We start from the raw sequence: 20,837 nt of genomic DNA, 5'->3' as shown, positions 1-20,837 counted from the left end.
TGACACGTGTTGACTGTAGGCTAAAAGAACTGCATTACAACTCTTCCCACGTCAATTTTACTCCTGTAACGCCATCTGACGTGTATGGGCTGGTGGTAAGTAGTGGTCAGGGTGTGTTCGGGGATCAAATTTGACTCTAAATCTAAAACTGGTCAGACTGCTCCCGACCACCCTCGTAAACCAGGACCGCCTATCGCTCGACGTTACATCGCGAGCGTAAGCGGCCCTGGTAAAATGGACCGCTACATATGGTTATAGCTACGTCACCTGCTTCCCCTCATCGGAAGCAGCGCGCAAAGAACGCTGGGAAGCTATCAACCAATCAGGTTACGTGTTACATCGTTGCTTTGGTTACCCAAAACAACAATCATCATCATCATCGTTGCGAGGGGCAAAGTAGGGGGGGGGGGGTCCCAGGCTAAGCGGGCAGGCCTCCAGCCTGACACGGTATGACTCAACGGTGGGAGCCGATACAACCGTGTCAGGCAGGGAGTTCCATTGTGGGATGGTGCGGGGAACAACGAATGTTTGTATGTGTTTGTCTGTCCGGGCGTTTAGAGTTTGAAATTTAAGATGGTGACTACCCCGGGTGCGCCCCTGAGCTGGTTTGAGAAGACTGTCTGCGTTTATATTGATACGATTATTAACGAGTTTGTAGAAAAAGGTGAGGCGGGCGTTCCTCCTCCTTTCGTAGAGAAGGGGCCGCTGCAGGTCATTGAGCATTAATGTGTTACGCTGCTAGCTATAGTCCGCCGGTAGTCAATCAGGGTCACACGGGCGGCCCTGCGCTGGACGGCCTCCACCGCCTGTATCCCTTTGGTGGTGTACGGGTCCCAGACGATGGCACTATATTCCACCAGCGCTTTGTAGCAAGTGGCCTTGACCCTTTAAGATGGACAATGGGTCAAATTGCGCCGAATGACCCCTAGGACCCTACCGGCTTTGCTAGTGGCGTAGTTGATATGGGTGCCCCACCGCAAATCGTCGGACAGTTGTACTCCAAGATAGTTACCTATTCTTTCTGCGCAATGATCGGCTCATCCATATGAAGCTATGGGGAAGTGCCTGAAGTCGCGCGGTGATTCACCAATACTACTGATTTTGCAGTCAGTATAGACAAGTGGGCGGGGTGGGTGGGCGGGTGTTCTTTGGCTTCTTTGAAGACCCTTTACCTGTCCACTCTAAATCTTCAATCCTAAATAAATCCTACCGCTCGACCAGGCTACGCGGATGAGTCCGTTCACTGCACTAACCTGTAACCAGGCTGCCCTTGCCTTATATGGAAGTTATTTAACTTCATTATGGCTGAGCCAATCATCGCGCAGGAAAGTTAGTTACCTATTCTTTCTGCGCAATGATCGGCTCATCCATATGAAGCTATGGGGAAGTGCCTGAAGTCGCGCTCCTAACCACCCTTTTCTACTGCTTTGCTATACATTATATCTTTAAGCTCTCCCCACTTCCCCATCCCCCAATCTCATTCTCCTTTATCCCCAATCTCATTCTCCTCTATCCCCAATCTCATTCTCCTCCATCCCCAATCTTATCTGTTTAACATTTCTTCATTTCCCCGTCAATAAAGATTCCCAATCTCATTTTCTAATAAATTCATAACTCCCAATCTGATTCGCTATACTCTTTAACGTTCTCAATCTTTTGTGTCCAAAATCCCACCCGCTGTGGAGACGTGCCGTTGCCATCATCGCCTTCGTCGCGGTTGCGCCAACCAAAGAGAGACCTCTACTTCACCTGATTGCAGCCAGCCCCCCAAAACAGTATGATCCGCGGTCCCGACGGAGTAGTTTGAAAATAAAATTAGGTAGCTGCTGTTGTTACATTACTTACCCTACCTAAAGACCCTACCGTCTGGACCTGAACTAAAGAACCACTCATGTGAGTTTGGGAATCTGGAGATTCAAGAGCAGAGCCAGAGGGTCAAGAGCAGGGAAACGGCACGCACGTAAGATTTCCACTGTTTTCGGTAACAGACCCTTAGAAAATAACTTACGTGCTGTATACACATGCAAATCCTTCGATGGTGAAGCCTCCCTCCAGTCGACTCAACGTGATAAGTCCGTCCCACTGATATGTAAAACGGCGGACGAATTCCATCGCTCCGTGTTTATCCACATTGGTCCGCGCACGTTCTTATGCCAACCACGTATCGCCCGTACCCTAACGCGGATCCTCGAGTCTGGAGTAATTGCTGACCAAACTGACCGTCATCCCGAACCAACGAAGAGAAAAATCCATCCGTTACCATCCTTGTTGTTGTGCAACGCGAGATCCTTATGCAACAAGCTTGACGAATTTGAGCGACGTCTATGTCTTTCTCAAACTAGTGTGGCACTGGTATCGGAGACATGGTTTAAGGCGACATCCCCTCGAGAGATGACAGATATCCAGGGCTATGTAACTTTCTCCCGCCCACGCGAACGCCATTCGGGCGGGGGAGTGGCTATCTACGTCCGAGACAACCTTCAAATCATTGTCCTCGATTTTCACGTCCCAAACGAACTTGAATGCATTTGAGTTAACATCCGACCTCATCGACTCCCGCGTAATGTCCCGTACCTCGCAGTCTGTGCAGCATACTCACCTCCCGAACTGCCTACCTAGTGACCAGCTCATCGAACATTTGGTGGACGCCGTGGACTCCCTTTATGTGAGTCACCCAGACGCAGGAGTGATCATCGGTGGTGACCTTAACCACGTGGATGTTAACTTCTCACCTTCTTCTCACCCTGACGCCTTTAGGCCAATGGCCTGTAAGTTGTAAGCCTCATGGTGAACTCTCTCCATACTGTTCTATCCTCAGTCATTTTCTTCACTACTTGGAAGTTTGGTTCTTCTCTTCTAGTAATCTCAACAATTTGGTCTAGCCACCTCTTTCTTGGTCTGCCTGCTAGCCTTTTCTTTTAGGTGTCCAGTTGTAGATTCTTTTTACATCTCTGTCCTCTTGCATTCTGTGCAGGTGTCCAAACCACCTCAATTGATTTCTTTCAACTAATGCCAGTATGGGTTCGACAGATAGTGTTTGGCGAATGACCTCGTTTCTGATTCTGTCCATTCTAGTAACACCAAAGATGAGCCGCAGTACTCTCATCTCGGTTGCTTGTACCCTACTTTTCAGTTTTGTAGTTAGGGTCCAGACTTCACTTCCGTATAGCAGGACTGGTCTCAGTATGGTAGTATAAATGCAAGTTTTAACGTCTCTGGGTATGTTCTTCTCCTTTAAGAGGGGTACAGGGCACATAAGTTTTTGGTGAATTTCGCAATCCTGTTGTTAATTTCCTCCTCAGTCATATTATCCGATGTCATTTTGCTACCAAGGTAATTAAAACTGGTTGTCTTTTTGAGAGTGTGATTATTGATGGAGATGGCGCTTACACCCTGTCTCCGACCCACTCTCATGTACTCAGTTTTCTCGTAGCTAACAACCACGTGGATGTTAACAAGCTGTGAAAAACCCTCGACCTTAGACAACTTATAAATGGCCCCACAAGAGGCCAAGCTAGCCTCGACTTTCTTATTACCAACCTTAATACGCATTACTCAGCTCCACTTATCTCCGAGCCACTAGCTGCAAGTGACCACAATGTAGTTATACGTCAATCCAAACCTGCTCGCGTGAACAATAAGTTAATCAAACGAACCTGTCGCCCCATTCGTGATTCCGACCTTCGCTGTTTGGGGCAATGGATTACCTCCCACGATTGGTCCGAAGTGTTCGCTGCCCACACATCAAGTCAGTGGACATGTGCACCACCCTGCAAGCCCAACTGAACCACTTTTTCCGATTTTTCCCTATTAAAACATGTTTGCCTTCAAAAACAAGACAAGCCTTGGTCCCACCTCTCGTCAATAAACTGATATTTCAACGTCAACAGGCATTTTTCCCTATTAAAACATGTTTGCCTTCAAAAACAAGACAAGCCTTGGTCCCACCTCTCGTCAATAAACTGATATTTCAACGTCAACAGGCACTCCACAATCACGACGACACGTTCTGGAAACAATTCAGGAACAAAGTCCAGCGTGCGATCACGGCAGCCGGCACAGTGGTTAGATCCACGAAGAAAAAAGACCCAGCTCGGTGGCGCCAACAAATCAAATCTTTGGCTACCTCAAGAAGATCAGAACCTGTCATCCACGTCACTGATCTAGCCCCCAGTGATACCAGTCCACTGTGACCACCTCCCTGTCGCCACGGGAACCATCCACGTTTCCCTCCTACTTACCATCCCCTCCGACACCATCAGTCAAACCCTGAAGGCATATCGGAAGCTTCTGCGCGTGAACACCCGTAAGGCAGCTGGACCTGACTTGATTCCGGGCAAAATCATTAAAGAATTTGCATACGAGTTGAGCGGCCCACTCACTGACCTTATCAACACCTCACTCAGACAAGGCTTGGTTCCTGAAGAGTGGAAGTCCGCAGTTGTCGTCCCCATTCCCAAAACAAAAACACCTTCCATCAATGAAATCCCTTACATCACTCTTGGGTAAAGTCGCGGAAAGTTTGCATTGCCCGGTGGGCTACACCTGATATACTCCCCCTACTTGATGCAAGGCAGTTTTGATACTTGAAGGGTAGATCTACAAACCACTGCCTTTTTTGATCTGACAAACGGACTTTTAAAGCCACGGATAGGTCAAACACCTTGCGCTTTCTGGTAGCAACGGATTTTAGCAAGGCGTTCAACCGTGTTAGCCATAACATCGCCATTCAACGTTTACTTACTAAAGCTCGGCCTGAGACCCTCTCCCACTCGCTGGATAGTTGATGTCCTCCTGAATAGACACCAAGCCACACGGTACCATGGAGCCCTCTCCGAGAGTATCACCATCCCCTGTGGTCTACCTCAGGGTACTCTTCTTGGACCTTTGATATTCGTAGCATACATCAACAGTGCCGTAACCACTGCCTTCGCAAAGCGGTGGAAGTTTGTGGATGACATTAACCTACTTGAAGCAAGCAACCCCGACCTTCATGCCATCTAACCCTCAACAAGCCTTGTCAGAACTTGAGACCTGGTCACGTGAGAGTCATATGGTGTTGCACCCTCGTAAATGCAAAGTCCAGCATGTTCACTTTTCTAGAACATTGTTCCTACCCCCACCACTCTCTATCAACAACATCGAGCTCCAACACGTGAAGGTTATGAAGGTTTTAGGATTACACCTACAAGCGGACTTGAAATGAGATACCCACATTGACTCCATGTGTAAAAATCAAATCACCGCTTATGCTTCTGCGCAAACTCAAGCTCTTCCGCGTACCTGCTGATGACATGGTCGCGGTTTAAACCTGCTACATCAGCCCGTTAGTGGAACATGCGGCACCAGTTTTGGCCGCCCAGGACCAACAACCAAGCTAAACAATAAGATTGAAAGAATCCAGCGCAGGGCGGTACGCACCCTCCTAGGACGAGACTACACCTGCTACAGTGAAGCCTGCGCACATATCGACTGCCCTCCCTTCATTCCAGACGCTCGACTCTGACTCTTAAGTTTGCCAAATCACTCATGGTGTCTGATCAATATCGACACCACCTACGGCCTACAAGAGCGGACATTAGCCTTCGGGCTACGACCGTAGTAATAAGAATTTGTGTTCTCAATAAAACCATTATTACCTGACCACTGTTGCTCTATTATCTTTAACGCAACCGGTTTCCTCACCGTATTTCGGAACACATGACTAAAAGCGCATAACGGTGCATAGCCCATCCGTGACTCTTACAGCACCAAAAACGAAATGAATGAATGAATGAATGAATGAATGAATGAATGAACTGATTCTCTTATTTGAGCCGTCACCATATGAGATTTCAGCCTACCATGGGTCCATCCTATATGTAGACCACAAACTGAACACCTCACAGATGTTGTCCCATATTTGAAAATACCATACAATGGGCCTATCCCATATCTAAAACACAACCTACTCAAGGCAGCGGGCTTTTCCAGATTTAGAAAGTGCAAATATACAGTACCATGGGCGCCCCGCCCATATTCAAATGACAGCATATTCGAGACCAATAAGCCTGTCCCATATTCAAATCACTTAGATTACACACGACAATGGGCCTAACCCTTAATTAATTAGCCCAAATCTCAGAAGACGATGGGCCTGTCCCATATAAAATAACACCTATCACCCAAGACGATGGGCCTGTCCCATATTCAGATAACCCAAATCACCATTCACACCAGACACTGGGCCTGTCCCATATTCAAATCACTCAAATAACACACAACAATGGGCCTATCCCATGATTGATTAACACAAATCACACAAGACAACATGTCTGTCCCATATTTAGACACCACAAATCACCATTCACACCAATGGGCCTGTCCCATATTTAAATCATTCAATTCCACACAACAATGGGCCTATCCCATGATTAATTAAAACAAATATCACACGACAACCTGTCTGTCCCATATTTAGACAACAAAATCACCATTCACACCAATGGGCCTGTCCCATATTTACATCATTCAATTCCACACAACAATGGGCCTATCCCATAATTACTTAACACAAATCACACAAGACAACAGGTTTGTCTCATATTTAGACAACACAAATCACCATTCACACCAGACAATGGGCCCGTCCCATATCTAAATCATTCAATTCCATACACAATGGGCCTATCCCATAATTAATTAACACAAATCACACAAGACAACATGTCTGTCCCATATTTAGACAACACAAATCACCATTCACACCAATGGGCCTGTCCCATATCTAAATCATTCAATTGCACACAACAATGGGCCTATCCCATAATTACTTAACACAAATCACACAAGACAACAGGTTTGTCCCATATTTAGACAACACAAATCACCATTCACACCAGACAATGGGCCCGTCCCATATCTAAATCATTCAATTCCATACACAATGGGCCTATCCCATAATTAATTAACACAAATCACACAAGACAACATGTCTGTCCCATATTTAGACAACACAAATCACCACTCACCAGACAATGGGCCCGTCCCATATTTAAATCATTCAATTCCACGCAACAATGGGCCTATCCCATAATTGGTTAGCACAAATCACACAAGGCAACATGTCTGTCCCATATTTAGACACCACAAATCATCATTCACCAGACAATGGGCCCGTCCCATATTTAAATCATTCAATTCCACACAATAATGGGCCCATCCCATAATTAATTAAAACAAATATCACACGACAACATGTCTGTCCCGCTCGTGTATGGGTCTGAACCATATTCAAAATAACACACGTTACAGAAGACCATGCGAGCAGAGCCCAAACAACACATAATACAAAAGACCAGTGAAATAAACGTGAAAGTTCCTACAACGGCTAAAGCCTGCTTATCGAGCACTGCCAGCAAGCTACACCTGTAATCAAAATCGCTAATTACCATACGAATTGAAATACACACGTGTACAGAATACCTTACTTACACGGTCGTTATACGGTAAGAAACGAGAGCAAACAATCAAATCTAAATATGAAACCATTTAACAGGTAAAACAAAAGAACAATACTGGTGAAACAATATTTGCGCAATCCCTTCCGGTACTAAAACTACTCTGGCCCTGTCGCCATTGCTGTCGGAGATCTCCTTGCTCGGCGTTCACTGGTACAGCTACCCCTGGCATCATGGCGTCTACAGAGCCCGGCACTCAGCTCAATCCCCGGGCTGGGTAAACCACGTCGGCGGTAAAACTATCGTACTGTTGCCTAACTCCTCCGACGTTCTTTGATGCTTCGACTGGAACCTGTACATTCAGAGACAATACCAGATCTTAGTCAAAACGAACTATACATGCACGTGTTCATTTTACCAACCAACAAACTCCTTCGACACCATAATTCCAGCCTTCCGACTGAAATACAATACACAACGTAACCAGGCATAACAACATTCAATAAAATAAAACTAACCTTTGCTGAGTCCTGTAACGCACGCATACCATAAAAATCACACTTTGTTCTCCCCTAGCCTTCAGAATTCTCAATGCTTCCGACAGTGCTACTGATGCCCGGGTCTCTGCCTTGCTACCGTCTTGATTCCCCTGCACCGGAGCCCGTGCCGGTGTCGGAGCCGGAGCGGCCACCGCCGATGCCGCAACTACCCCCGGCGCCGCCGCAGGACCTGCTCCCGGAGGTGCCGCCTGTCCTCCCGCCTGCCTTCTCTGATGTGCTGCTCCGGCCGGAGCTGGACCTGCCTGGTTTCCCTGGTTACCTTGAGCCGCTCCTGTCCGACTCGGTCTTCCTTGCCCTGCCGGCATGGTTGGCACCTGAGACATCTAACAACATGTCAAAATTAACAACCAACCCAGCCACCAAAATTTTGGGACGTATCACTCGTCTCCGGATTCACGCCAACAGCCCGTAACACGACAACTCTATGAAGGAAGACCGCCCCGACATATCGTACAGCCGTGCACGTGGTAACTTGCATACTTACAGACAACTTCCACACCTGACCATTCGACCAAAATCAGCATACCAATATATCAAATTGAAAAAAGAAAAACAACCAACCCTTGTTACGTCCAACCTTCGTTACCTCTACCCATTCTGCACAAAGTCTCCACTCTCTCACTAATGTCCTTCTTCCCTCGCCAGCAGACCTCTCTCCCCGTCCGCTGTACCCGCACTCCGTCTAGAGCGTTCCATCCGTGCCGCTCGGGAAGTGGTGGATGCTTCCGTCATGGCCTTTCTCGAACTGGCGGTACTGGAAGCCTCGGTGCCCGGACTCCTGCTATAATGGTCAGCACCTGAGCCAACTAACAAAATTCAAGCTTAATAGAGAACCCGGCGACAAAAACGCAACTTTTGCCTCCAGATTCACGCCAACAACACGCAATGCCTCAACCCAGGGTCGACTCTATGAAGGAAGACCGCCCCGACATATCGTACAGACGCTAGGCTGTGCACGTGCCATTGCAACTTGCATACCGACCGACAACTTCCACACCTGCGTCCAACATTACGGCTAAACAGCGGAAATTGACCAACAACCGGTAAATAAACCATAAAATTACCCCAACCTTCGTCACCTCTAACCATAGAGTGATACCGCAAACCCTTGTTCTTAACTTGTGCTCCTATCACATGTCGAGTATCTTGCTTCGGTCTTCCAGTTCCGTATCGTGTCCAAGCTCCGCGCCGCTCGACCATGCGTCGCGGACGGGTCCGTTCACTGCACTAACCTGTAACCAGGCTGCCCTTGCCTTATATGGAAGTTATTTAACTTCATTATGGCTGAGCCAATCATCGCGCAGGAAAGTTAGGGATGGGACTTGACACCGGTGTTACCAATTCACCTTTGACCCACGGTACGTCCACCTTTGACCCGACGACAGGACAGCAGGTGCCCGAGTCCAGGTGTACTAGAGATGAGAAAAAAACATCACGGCAAGCAGGTAACACTTAGAAATGAATAACCAAGTATCTTGATATCAAGCGTGATAGCTTGGGGTCATTTCTGAGGAATAAAAACTTCAGTAAAGATCATATCTTTGATGAGAAAATTGTGTGGGTGTGAAAACTGTGGGAAATGGGGAGGGGGGCGAAGTCAAACTTACATGCGACCCCTCGCCAACTACGTGTACAATATACATCCGGCAGTGTTATTTTTTTGAGGTACTTGAATGATATTTACAGGTTTGACGAAACAGGATTGGTTAAGATATTCAACATTGGGTTAAAATTTTGCGGCCTGCTCAAGTTAGTTCTCGAAATACTTTGTTTTCGATAATCTGAACTTCTTAAATGTAATTACTTTAACAGTTTATCAATTTGTACTTTTTTTCTTTATATTTCTCAATAGGCAGGACATGGCAACGGCAGGACAGAGGTCTCCCACTGAAGTTGTTCAGAACCGCCATGATGGGTCTCCCACCGGGGTTTCTCAGGCTGATTCAGACAACCAGTTAGCAAGACACACTGGTGACAAAACCTTCTATTGTGGGGAGTGTGGGTACAAGGCGGCTAAAAAGTCTGACTTATGTCGACATATTAGGAGCCACACAGGGGAAAAACCCTACAAATGTGACCAGTGTGACTATTCTGCTGCAGAAAAGTCTACTCTGAGACAACATTTGGCAAAACATACCGGTGAGAAACCCTTCATGTGTGGAGAGTGTGGGTACAGGGTATTTAAAAAGTCTGACCTATTTCGACATATGAGAACCCATACAGGAGAAAAACCCTACAAGTGTGACCTGTGCAACTATTCTGCCGCACGGAAATCAACTTTAGATGATCATAGAACGATTAAACACACTGGTGAAAAAACGTACATGTGTGAGGAATGTGGGTACAGGACAGCACGAAAGACTCACTTATCCATACACATGAGAACCCATACAGGAGAGAAACCCCACAAGTGTGACCAGTGCGACTATTCTGCATCACAATCATCCGCATTGCACTACCATTTCACAAAACACACAGGTGAGAAACCATTTATTTGTGGAGAGTGTGGGTACAGGACAGCTAAAAAGTCAAACTTATCGGTGCATATGAGAATCCATACAGGTGAAAAACCCTACAAGTGCTACCAGTGCGACTATTCTGCAGCGCACAAACCCCACTTGGACGAACATCTGTTAAGACACGCCGGTGAGAAAGCCTTCTCGTGCGGGGAGTGTGGGTACAAGACAGTTAAAAAGTCTGACTTATCCCGACATATCAAAATCCACACGGGAGAAAAACCCTACAAATGTAACCAATGTGACTATTCTGCAGTAGAAAAATCTAGTTTGAATCAACACTTGGCAAAACACACTGGTAAGAAACCCTTCATGTGTGGGGAGTGTGGGTACGGAGCAACTAAAAAGAATGCCTTAACCGAACATATGAGAACGCACACAGGAGAAAAACCTTACAAATGTGACCAGTGCAACTATTCTACTGCAGGGAGGTCTAATTTGAATAAACATTTAGCAAAACACACCGGTGAGAAACCCTACATGTGTGGGGTGTGTGGGTACAGGGCAGCTCGACGGTCACAGCTAACCCTACACATGAGAACCCATACAGGAGAAAAACCTCACAAATGCGACCAGTGCGACTATTCCACAGCTTACAAATACGACCTCACCAAACATATGAGGACTCACAGAAAATAAACAACCATGCAAGTATGAACAGGTTGCAATCGGCTGCTCCTACAACCAGTTGTCTCCCAAAACACATCAGCACAGTTACAGCACAAGACACAGCATGCCAGCAAAAACACATACAGACTATTGAAACCAAAAACTAATGCCACAAAAAAGACTTTCATATACATGTCCATACTAGTATCTACAAATGGAACAGTTTGCCTTTTCTGATAGTAAGTCTAAGTTTTGGCAGGAGTTTCTCATGTATATAGATTTGAAAGGTTGATTAGATGTAGAATGTAATTTCTAGTTCTAATATTTTTTAAGTTTTATGTCTTATGCTTGTATGTTTTATGTTAAGGAAGATTAGCTGTTTACAAATCTTGTATGTTAGCTAATACAGTATACAAGTATCTTCAGTTTAAAATCGGACTGCAGTTATCTTATTTGCTGGAAATATTTCTTAAACTTTATTAGCAAGAAATAATGTTTCCATTGTAAATGTCAAAGTTTCATTTTCTGTATCATAATTACAATGCATGGTAGTTTTTTTATCAGTTATGCACAGGAATATTGATGCATGATAGTTTTTAATCATAGAGGAATGTCCAAGAATATTAATGTATGATAGTTTTTAATTATTTAGACACACTCAGGAATATTAATGCATGATAGTTTATAATCATGCACAGCACAGCAAAATTGTTTGCAAACCTTTTGTTCCCATTGTTTGTTGTTTTAAACAAACTAGACTTAGTATTTTATTGTAATGGAATCCTATAACTTGCAAGTGCTGGAGTACTATTCCATGTCATTTCAATAACATTTTATAGAATGGCATTTAAGTAAAATAAAGTCCACCTGACCTCTCACGACTAAGAATTCCGTGTCTTATTCTAGATGATAGTTGTTTCCCTTAGATGGAAGCTTCAAGGTGATATGTCCATCCCAAGGCTTGTGTCGCAAGAAACATTACCGTAAAATCCCTATTTACGTACGCACTTTTTAAACTTTTCAAGTTGCAAGTAGGTGCTCCAGGCTGACGCCAAAGTCGGGGTGCGTACGTTAGGAGGGGTTCTTCCTCGGAAATCGCACATCAGCATGAGAGTACGGTACATCTTCATGCAAATGAAGTGTGGAATGCTACCACACAATCAATCAGTAATAAAAAATAAATAAAAAATATATTTAAATTGTTTGATATTTTCTACCCAGAAACATTTTCTCAGTAACCCTTTAAGTCGGTAAACATCATCGGAAGGATGATCATGTCAACCTCTAACTATCCACCGAAATGCTGGAGAGGGGGTGCGTGCGTTAGGAGGGTTTTTCCCCTGAACTTTTCAACTCACTGAGTCAGGCCTGCAATCGTCCCCAAATCAGGGGTGCGTACGTTAGGAGGAGTGCGCACGTAAATAGGGGTTTTACACAGGTAATGAAGGCAGCATATAGGCTTAGTGTTGATGGCTCACCTGAAACACATCTTCAACTTCAAATACCCCCGCAAGGGGCAAAGTAGGGGGGAGGAGGTCCCAGGCTATGAAGAACACAAATAAAGATATAACATCCAGATTATGCTCCATAATTCGGCTCCACTCTATGCCGGAATCTCCAAACATGTGAGATATGTATCTTAGAAAGAAAGGACTATATAGAGACAGGAATTATGCAACTTTCGACCTGATGTAATAATAATGCAAACAATCAATTGGTATAAAAGGCTTCTAACTGACGAGAGTTTCATACTTATGAACTTTGTAACGAGTGTCTGGGCGAGCATTGTTCAAATGTGGTCTTTATTTGTATAATTGTTATCAAGTACCACTGTGACACTCCAAAGTACAATTTAATGTAGTCTGACACCCCCTACAAGAGAAGTGGTATAGTCGGGACAGGAGCTGTTATGAGGTTGGCGAGTTGGTCTGGAATCCAGGACAACAAACATGTAGCAATGGGCCGTTAAAAAGTAGTTCCCTGGTTTAACTAAGGCAGTTTTCCACTTCTCTGTGATATATAAGTTGTGGAAGGGTTCACGCAACTCTTTCGTTGCTTAAAATGAGGAATTATTTCCATAATAATTGAGAAAATGCTATGATATCTTAGTGGTAGTGAACGGTCGGAATTTCATACAGATGAAATATGAAACATGGACGATGCAAACTATGGCATTATTTGCATCATATATATAATGAGACAAATTACTTTGCGGTAGTGGAACTCTAGTTAGTATTTATTTTGGGACGGGCACCGTCAAATGTCAGACCACGAATGTTACCGACCATTACAAAGCATGGCATACATGTAGATTACGTTGTTTAAGTTTTGAATGAATGTCCATTACGTTGTATAAACATGGGGTTTTGCTGTCGTCAGTATTTGCCTTCGCACTCAGAGCGTGGAGACATGTAGGCTATATGCTCACATAGATTACAATGCTGTCTGAAGTGCAGAGTTCAACCTGAGTTCAGCAGCTGATAGACTGTTTGGCTTAGTGTGACGGTAACTACTAACTGGGTCACAACCACCAGCGAGCATATTCCAACTGCGAGCGAAAACTACGTCAAGGTATGTCATCTAAACACTTGAACATCTAACTTAGTGGGTCTCTATGCATGGACACTCACCAAAGCTGTTTTGTAGACTAAATAGATGAAGTAACGCCACAATTGATAACGGAAAGGGGCCTGTAAATAGACTTACGTTGGAACAAACAGAGAAGTCAAGAAAAGTAACATTTACCTATGTTTCAAGCCTACTAGATTTACTACAGTCACTGCAAAGCTGGTTTTGTAAGTTTGTTTTGTTAAAGGTATCGGGTGGTCAACGGTTCATTTTAAAGAGCTACGTATATACTAGCCAAAAGATTGAAATGACCCCAGGATTTCACCCTGCCCCCAGTCAGAATGGGTCAGTTCAGCCAATAAAAAAGCCATCACATTTCGGGATCAATCCCAGGGCAAAAGTCACAAATGTTGGCCACCAGTTTTTCTTTTCTATGGCAAGCACCGTGAAGTCTGAGCTTAGCAGCTTTTTCTTGTTAGGGCGATGGCGAGTGTCACTGAGGTGGCGATTGATACAATTCTTGAATGTACACATGTCCTTAAGCCTTGACAGTTAAAACGTCCTGTGGCAGAGATTTCGAAACATTTACGGTGACCGGGAGGAAGGTTCTTTTGTGGGACGTTGTCGATTTGAAAAAGACAACTTTTTTTTCGATCTGTTCTCCGCTAGCGGAAAACATTTTAACAAGAATAGACAATCAGTCAAAACTTTTATGGCGCACTGCGGCATCTACTGCGCAACTCAAGGTCGCACAAAGGTGCCTAATTTTCATAACTCAAAATTTTGTCATGTTTGCCGTCAAATGCTACTGTCACTAAACACATATCACCTTCTCACGTTTTATGTTTGTTTGTTTCTATTAGATGGTTAAGAAAGGCATACTGGAAAGACAGGTCGTCGGAGCACATTTGTTTTTTTACTTAATAGGTTTGTTTGATTGTGTTTGTTTGTTTGCTTGTTTGTATTAGATGGGTAAGAAGGGCTTACTGGAGAGACTGGGGGAAGGCCCTGTTATTGGTGAAGGTAGTTACTGCTTTACCCTGGAGAAACGTGGGTATGTGAAGGGTGGACCATGGACACCAGAGGCCACCATAGAGAATCCAGAGGTGAATATTCCTAGATCCTGTAATCATTTGTTTGGTATTTTATCTTATTTCCCTTTCTGTATTTCTGTACGTGAATACTTATCACCTTTACTTTCAATGGACGATACCGTGTTGACAATATTGCATAATAGTGTAACCAATGCAATTATGTAGTATTGAGGTCAAGGTAGATACTAGGATTGCACTGTAGTCATCTCCTTCTTAATCTTGCTCCATCTTATCTGTTTCTTTCCGAAAGTATTGATTTAGATAGGATGAAATTTGATTACTATTATTTGTTTCTTGTTTATTCGCATATATACAAAATATCTAAAAACAAAAATAAACAGGGCCAAAAAAACGGGGGGGGGGGGGGGGAAGCCTATGTGGCTTTTCGTGGGCCTCCCCTCGAAACTAGACAATAGGATTTTTTTAAATTGTACATAATCGAAACTAAGCAAAATCAACAAAAGAAAACATTTGAAATTATACCATAAATCCTAATGAAACCAATAAAAGAGAAGAGGCCTAGAAATTTTAAAAAATGAATTTTGAGTTGTAAACATAATAAGTATGAATATGCTATATAAAATGACGACGACAATGCTTGTATTGTTTTTCTATTGTTTGTTTGTTTGAACCTTTGTTTATTCATGATAAGCTCAAATCGGCACGCAGGCCGCTTGTCATTGAGGTCATGAGGAAAGAGGTAAGGGTCAGATACAATATAACAGAGATACACAGTCGATTGAGTCCTAATAACTCTGTCAACATATATCATTACATATTCATGGTACAACAATATACAATTTCTACAACAATTTCTATGCTTTACTATAGTTAAACAGCTCCACCGAGAGTTCATGCGGGCAGGAGCGGACGTGCTGCAGGCCTTTACCTTCTACTCCACCGACGATAAACTTTACCTGGCCGGTAACTTGGAGGGCGAGTCCGTTACTGTGAGTTTTTGAAGCCCTAAGATATTCATGTCTTTAATATCTATATATAATAGTGCGTTTTTACAGCAGTTATTGTATTTTAGATACACGTACTGTAGACATTATCGTTGTTGTTTTTAGATGTGTATATACATGTATAAGTGTATGCCTTTGAGCTTGAAGCAAACAATAAATAAATAAGATATGTAGTTATCCTGCGTTTTATATGTTTCATATTGTAACATATACATGCAGAAGGATTACAGTACACATGTTTTAAAAATGTATCTATTTACTTATCTATGATTCTATTCTTCAATCCTTTTCCCGGAGAAGTGTCATGACCTAAACGAGGCGGACTGTCACTGTACGTTTTTGAAGCTCTAAGAAATTCATGTGTTTAAAATCTAGTTATCCGGCGTATTACTTGTCATATCGTAACATAAACATGCAAACGCAGAAGGACTATAGTACACCTGTTTATGTAATTATCTATATCTATTTTTTCTAATTCTTTCTCCTGAACAGTGCCATGACCTAAACGAGGCAGCCTGTAAGATCGTACAGGAAGTGGCGGCGGAAGGAGATGACGTCCTGATCTGTGGAGGTTGTTCGCCCACCCCGTCATACATGGAGGGAAAGGGCAAAGAAGTAGTGCAACTAGCCTGGATACCAGACCTTTCGCGCGATGCGATGATAAGCCTTTTTGGCCGGGGAAGACCTGGTAGTAGGGATAGAGTTGGCACCCGGGCGCTTGGCAGCCGAACCCTGATATCGAGAGATAATTAGTGGGCCGTGTGCTGTCTGTGGCGGCGGCGCGAGTTGCTTCCCCGGCCGAAGGATTAGCGCCAGGAGCGCGGTGGTCTGGCACCCAGGCTATAGTGCAACAGGAGTTTCAGAAGCAAGTGGAAGTGTTTGCGAACAAGGAAGAGGTCGACTTTCTTCTGTGCGAGGTACGAACTCTAAATGTTGAATCTAAAGTAAGGAATTATCAACCTTAAGCAAGAAAAAATGTGCTTTTCCGACTCACTACTTATTTCGGATCCACAATTAGCTTACAATATGATGTATATATATACTCTACGTCTCCTTTATCTGATACGTGCTTTTCTCTCCTTACACTTAATCATATATTTCAATATACCCTTTGATACTGAATTGTAGTCATATCAATTATAATTAATTGCAATATGCAAAGTAGTGGGCAACCTCAAGCCAACCGTACACACTCACGCCGTATCTTCAGAAAAGACGTTGTAGCCAAATAGTTCTCGTTTAGAACTTTATTCAAGCCCACTAACCGGGAACTATGCGTCTACGGCGTCTTTTCTGAAGGTATGGCGTGAGTGTGTACGGTTGGCTTGAGGTTGCCCACTACTTTGCCAATTAATCGCAATATGGTTTGAATCAGCGTTACCTTTCAAATGCACTTCTGTCTTGAACAGATACAACGCCATAGATAATGCACAAGGTCGTCCGGTTTCTATTCGAGTGACTTCTAGCTATCCTAAAGCCCCTGTCACACTTGTGCGTATATACAAGTCCGCATGAGTTGCGTATTAACATGTTTTTGGTTTGCAGCCGAATACGTGATTTCTTAAGTTCGATCACTAGGCTGCCCAACGGTGGGTCAAAGTAGAAAGCAAATTTTTCCCCGCAAACCTTACTTAAACAAACAAAAAATGTTAATGCCCAACCCACGTGCTCTTGAATATACGCACAAGTGAGACAGGGCCCTAACTCGCGATTGCTGACATGAATTGTTCCGTCTCCATCTTCACTAGTTCATGGGTCACGTGGAGGAATGTGAGTGGGCCATAGAGACCATGAAGGATGCCGGGAAGCCTGTCGCCTGTACGATGCGGATCGGACCAATGGGTGACGTCAACGGAGTTCCGCCGGGAGAGTGCGCCGTCAGGATGGCGAAAGCCGGTAAATACAAACAATAGTTGACCTTCAGTCCTTTAGCCCCCTCTCTCACTAGACCCGCGGCACGCTGGTGGTGTCGCTGCGTCCTAAACTGGATTTGTATTACCCTTGACTTTATAATGGGAATATTATTCAAAACGTACAAGTATGACCAAAAAGACCACACAAAGCGTAAAAAGATTCCTGCTTTTTCGATGAAATTCGTTGAGTGCTTTGTCAATTCGATCGGCCGCAGCGACGCCGCCAGCGTACCGCGGGTCCAGTGAGAAGGGGGGTTTTTGTAAAGGCACTTTACACGACTTTTCTAACCCAAACTGGTGTAAACATGGGTATCTGACTTCGGTTGGAGAGGTAAAAGTCGCTGGAATGAGAGCCCCCTTCAAATACCGTGCCCTAGACACAGTGGATAACAGCCCACAGCCTCAACGGCCTAAGTAAAACGGCTATGGGACTACCTTTACCGTACTTATTCTAACACCGACTTCTTGACACTATCTCGAATTTAAAACAAATATGGATAGTTGTGTGTCCTGTCTTGTTCCTAAACATTCTTACTATCTTCTCCAGGAGCCGACGTTGTTGGACTCAACTGTCTTTACGACGTCAACACTAGTCTGAAGACCATAGAGATCATGAAGACAGCGCTGGACGAGGCGGGCTTGTCTCCGTACCTGATGATACAGCCGCTAGGGTACCACTGTCCGGAGGTGGAGGATATGCTAGAGGGGTATATCCTTCTGCCCGAGACGCCATTCGGTAATGAAAATTACAATGTACTATTTTATGATTTATAAAATGCATACTTTTCCTTATGTTGAATTTTACCTTTTTGTTATGTCAACAATCTAAAGCAGAGTATAAATGTGAATTTTTAGGCTTGGAGCCCCGTCTTCTGACCCGTTTTGACGTCCGGAAGTTTGCTCGAGCGGCTTACGAGCTGGGTGTGAGGTACCTGGGTGGGTGCTGCGGGTTCGAGCCGTATCACATACGCGCCCTTGCGGAGGAGGTGAGAACTGCACCTTACATGTTATGGGTGTGTTTTATATCTTTCCTCTTTAATCTCTGTAAATGTTTTAAACTAGTTATGTCATATTGCCCACGTCTGTTGATAACGCGCATCATCTTACTGCGTTTCAGCTGGCACCTGAAAGGGGGCGCTTGCCCAAGGCGAGCGCCAAACACGAGCCGTGGGGCGGTGCACTCAAAGGGAGCATGTTCGACTTCGTTAGGAAAAGGTAACACTTCTTATTAGACATCCATCAATGTGAATACATAGATCTCCGATAAAAGAAAGGCCTGTTGTCTTTCAAGACCACCCGAATAAGAAAATCATGTATATATATTATATAAAATGTGGACAAGGAAACACTTTAAGTTTAATATGTTAACATTAGCTAAACCAAGGATTGGCCAAACAAATAATGGTCTTGCAACTATATATTTAAGATTAAATCAAACATTTATTAAAAGGGAAAAACAGGAAAGCTGTTCCGATGTATGATTGTGTAGAATTCTCGTCGTTGCTGATTGATAAATTCATGCTTCGTTTTATCTTGATTTCAGGGCTGGACGCGAACATTGGGAGAATCTGAAGCCGGCTTTGGGGCGCCCTGACCACCCAGTTCTTCAAGACCAGCTTTGGTAGGCTGCAGTCTACAGGAACAAATACATGGTCTCTTCTGTTCACAAAAGCCGTTATCTAAGTGCCAGTAATCTGTTATACAGACTGCTATGCAATGTGCCACTTGCCATTTAACTCAAGCAATTGATAAATAAAAGAGGCATAAGATATCTCTAATCTATGTGTGTCTTTGTGCTAATTTGTTATATCATCGTAGGATGTAATTCCACAGAAATATTTAATTGTAAACGTGTTCAAACAACGAAAAAAAAACTGGAATGTGTAAAAAGATTTACGTCAAAGCAAATGTGAGTGTTCCCGTTTAATTTAGTTTAAAAATAAGCTTCTTTGTTGTTTCTTTAATACTTGTCTGACCAAAATACAGTTAGTCTATATGTCTACCGCACAATCAGCAAACTATACATGGCAAGTTTTGTAAACCTAACGAGTACATGTATTAATTTTAACAGTTTGCTCCAAAAAATCAAACACATGTCATATCTAACGTTTAAAGAAATACATATCCTCTGTGAAGGGAGTCCAAAGGTCATTGAAACACACACACCTTGCGCAACAAAGCACGGAAAGTTTCATGTTGCGAAATGGCTCTAGGATTACGTTACATGATATCTTTGCATTGTATGCCTTCGACCACTGCAAAGTATGTTGTAAAATATGTACACCATTATTATATGCATTATGAAGCTATTGCTGTCAATCAATATGCAAAGTTTCTCTACAGAAATACCTGTTGCCTACCAAATAGAGTAGCATACATATAGCCCCTAAGTCAAACAAAAACTTTAATGCGTTTTGTTTGTATCGCATTTTGTACTTTTTTTAGTCCTTCTCAGTATGTTTCGCTACATAGAACTATTCGATATTGATACAATGCATCCCTGTTTTACCTTGAACACATACGTGATACTGGTCTATGTCAAAAAAGGTACCTTACAACTTATGAGAACACAATAGATCCATACACAAAACCACACTAAGGATCGATGTTGCAACGAACCAAGTTGAGTCGTGACGTCATGGTCAAGGAAACAACAAATAAAACAAAATGGCGGACGGGTGTACCTAGAGGATAACTTAGTCCCGTCGACATCCCTTTACCTGCATTCGTGTCTGGCGGCAAAGCGATAAGATTTTGTCGAAGAAACGTACTGGTCATCAAGCAAGATGTCCAATGAGCTGACCGAAAAGGTAAATTGTAATTCACGTTGAATAGCATTGCAAATATCTGGCGACGATAGAACATCTTTGAGCCATTTATGTTCAAGTCGTATAAAAGAGGGAGCAATATTTGCTTCGCAATGCTGTTCCACTAGGCACACGTATTTTCAATGAATAATAGACTTGTTTTGGGATTAAAAGTCAAATGTACGTAGAAGGGTGGACAGCGGACGGTGACGTTAGCAATTATGATGTTTATCTTATATCTTAACCCCCCCCCCCCCCGTAACTGGTGTTGTAGCGGTCTGCATCTAATCATGAGCTGATTTGAAATTGTCATGAAGAAAAAAAATTGCTAAAACATATATATTCCACTTGCAGATATGTTTGATG

At 43.6% G+C, this 20,837-nt stretch overlaps 2 protein-coding genes and 1 long non-coding RNA gene across 4 annotated transcripts; 2 read left to right on the top strand and 1 right to left on the bottom strand.

Annotated features, from left to right (window-relative positions):
• Positions 1-6,131: 6,131 nt before the first annotated feature.
• Positions 6,132-9,310, bottom strand: LOC136445985 (uncharacterized). Of its 2 annotated transcripts, none has more exons than XR_010757481.1 (3): positions 8,577-9,310; positions 7,958-8,322; positions 6,132-7,791 (listed from the first exon to the last, which is right to left on the bottom strand). It is a non-coding gene; the product is annotated as an uncharacterized lncRNA (long non-coding RNA). The 2 variants fall into 2 exon arrangements; XR_010757480.1 differs by having other exon boundaries at positions 8,586-9,310.
• A 1-nt stretch (position 9,311) lies between these two features.
• LOC136445984 (zinc finger protein 568-like) lies at positions 9,312-11,183 on the top strand. Its single transcript, XM_066444244.1, has 2 exons — positions 9,312-9,444; positions 9,852-11,183. Exon 2 carries the CDS (start codon positions 9,859-9,861, stop codon positions 11,152-11,154), a length of 1,296 nt encoding a protein of 431 aa, XP_066300341.1. The 5' UTR covers positions 9,312-9,444; positions 9,852-9,858; the 3' UTR covers positions 11,155-11,183.
• Positions 11,184-15,640: 4,457 nt separating this feature from the next.
• LOC136445698 (betaine--homocysteine S-methyltransferase 1-like) lies at positions 15,641-18,883 on the top strand. Its single transcript, XM_066443832.1, has 7 exons — positions 15,641-15,736; positions 16,244-16,366; positions 16,591-16,668; positions 17,500-17,647; positions 18,212-18,400; positions 18,520-18,650; positions 18,782-18,883. The coding sequence occupies exons 1-7, from the start codon at positions 15,641-15,643 to the stop codon at positions 18,881-18,883; spliced, it is 867 nt and encodes a 288-aa protein (XP_066299929.1).
• Positions 18,884-20,837: the final 1,954 nt, after the last annotated feature.

This window comes from Branchiostoma lanceolatum, chromosome 12 (assembly GCF_035083965.1).
Source record: "Branchiostoma lanceolatum isolate klBraLanc5 chromosome 12, klBraLanc5.hap2, whole genome shotgun sequence".
NCBI lineage: Eukaryota > Metazoa > Chordata > Leptocardii > Amphioxiformes > Branchiostomatidae > Branchiostoma > Branchiostoma lanceolatum.
This window is presented reverse-complemented; position numbering and strand designations above follow the sequence as displayed.

Coding starts and splice junctions, on each gene's coding strand:
- LOC136445984 (XM_066444244.1), top strand. CDS start 9,859: ATGGCAACGGCAGGACAGAGGTCTCCCACTGAAGTTGTTCAGAACCGC.
- LOC136445698 (XM_066443832.1), top strand. CDS start 15,641: ATGCGGGCAGGAGCGGACGTGCTGCAGGCCTTTACCTTCTACTCCACC. Junction 16,669..17,499: donor TCGACTTTCTTCTGTGCGAG/GTACGAACTCTA, acceptor CATCTTCACTAG/TTCATGGGTCACGTGGAGGA. Junction 18,651..18,781: donor TACGCGCCCTTGCGGAGGAG/GTGAGAACTGCA, acceptor ACTGCGTTTCAG/CTGGCACCTGAAAGGGGGCG.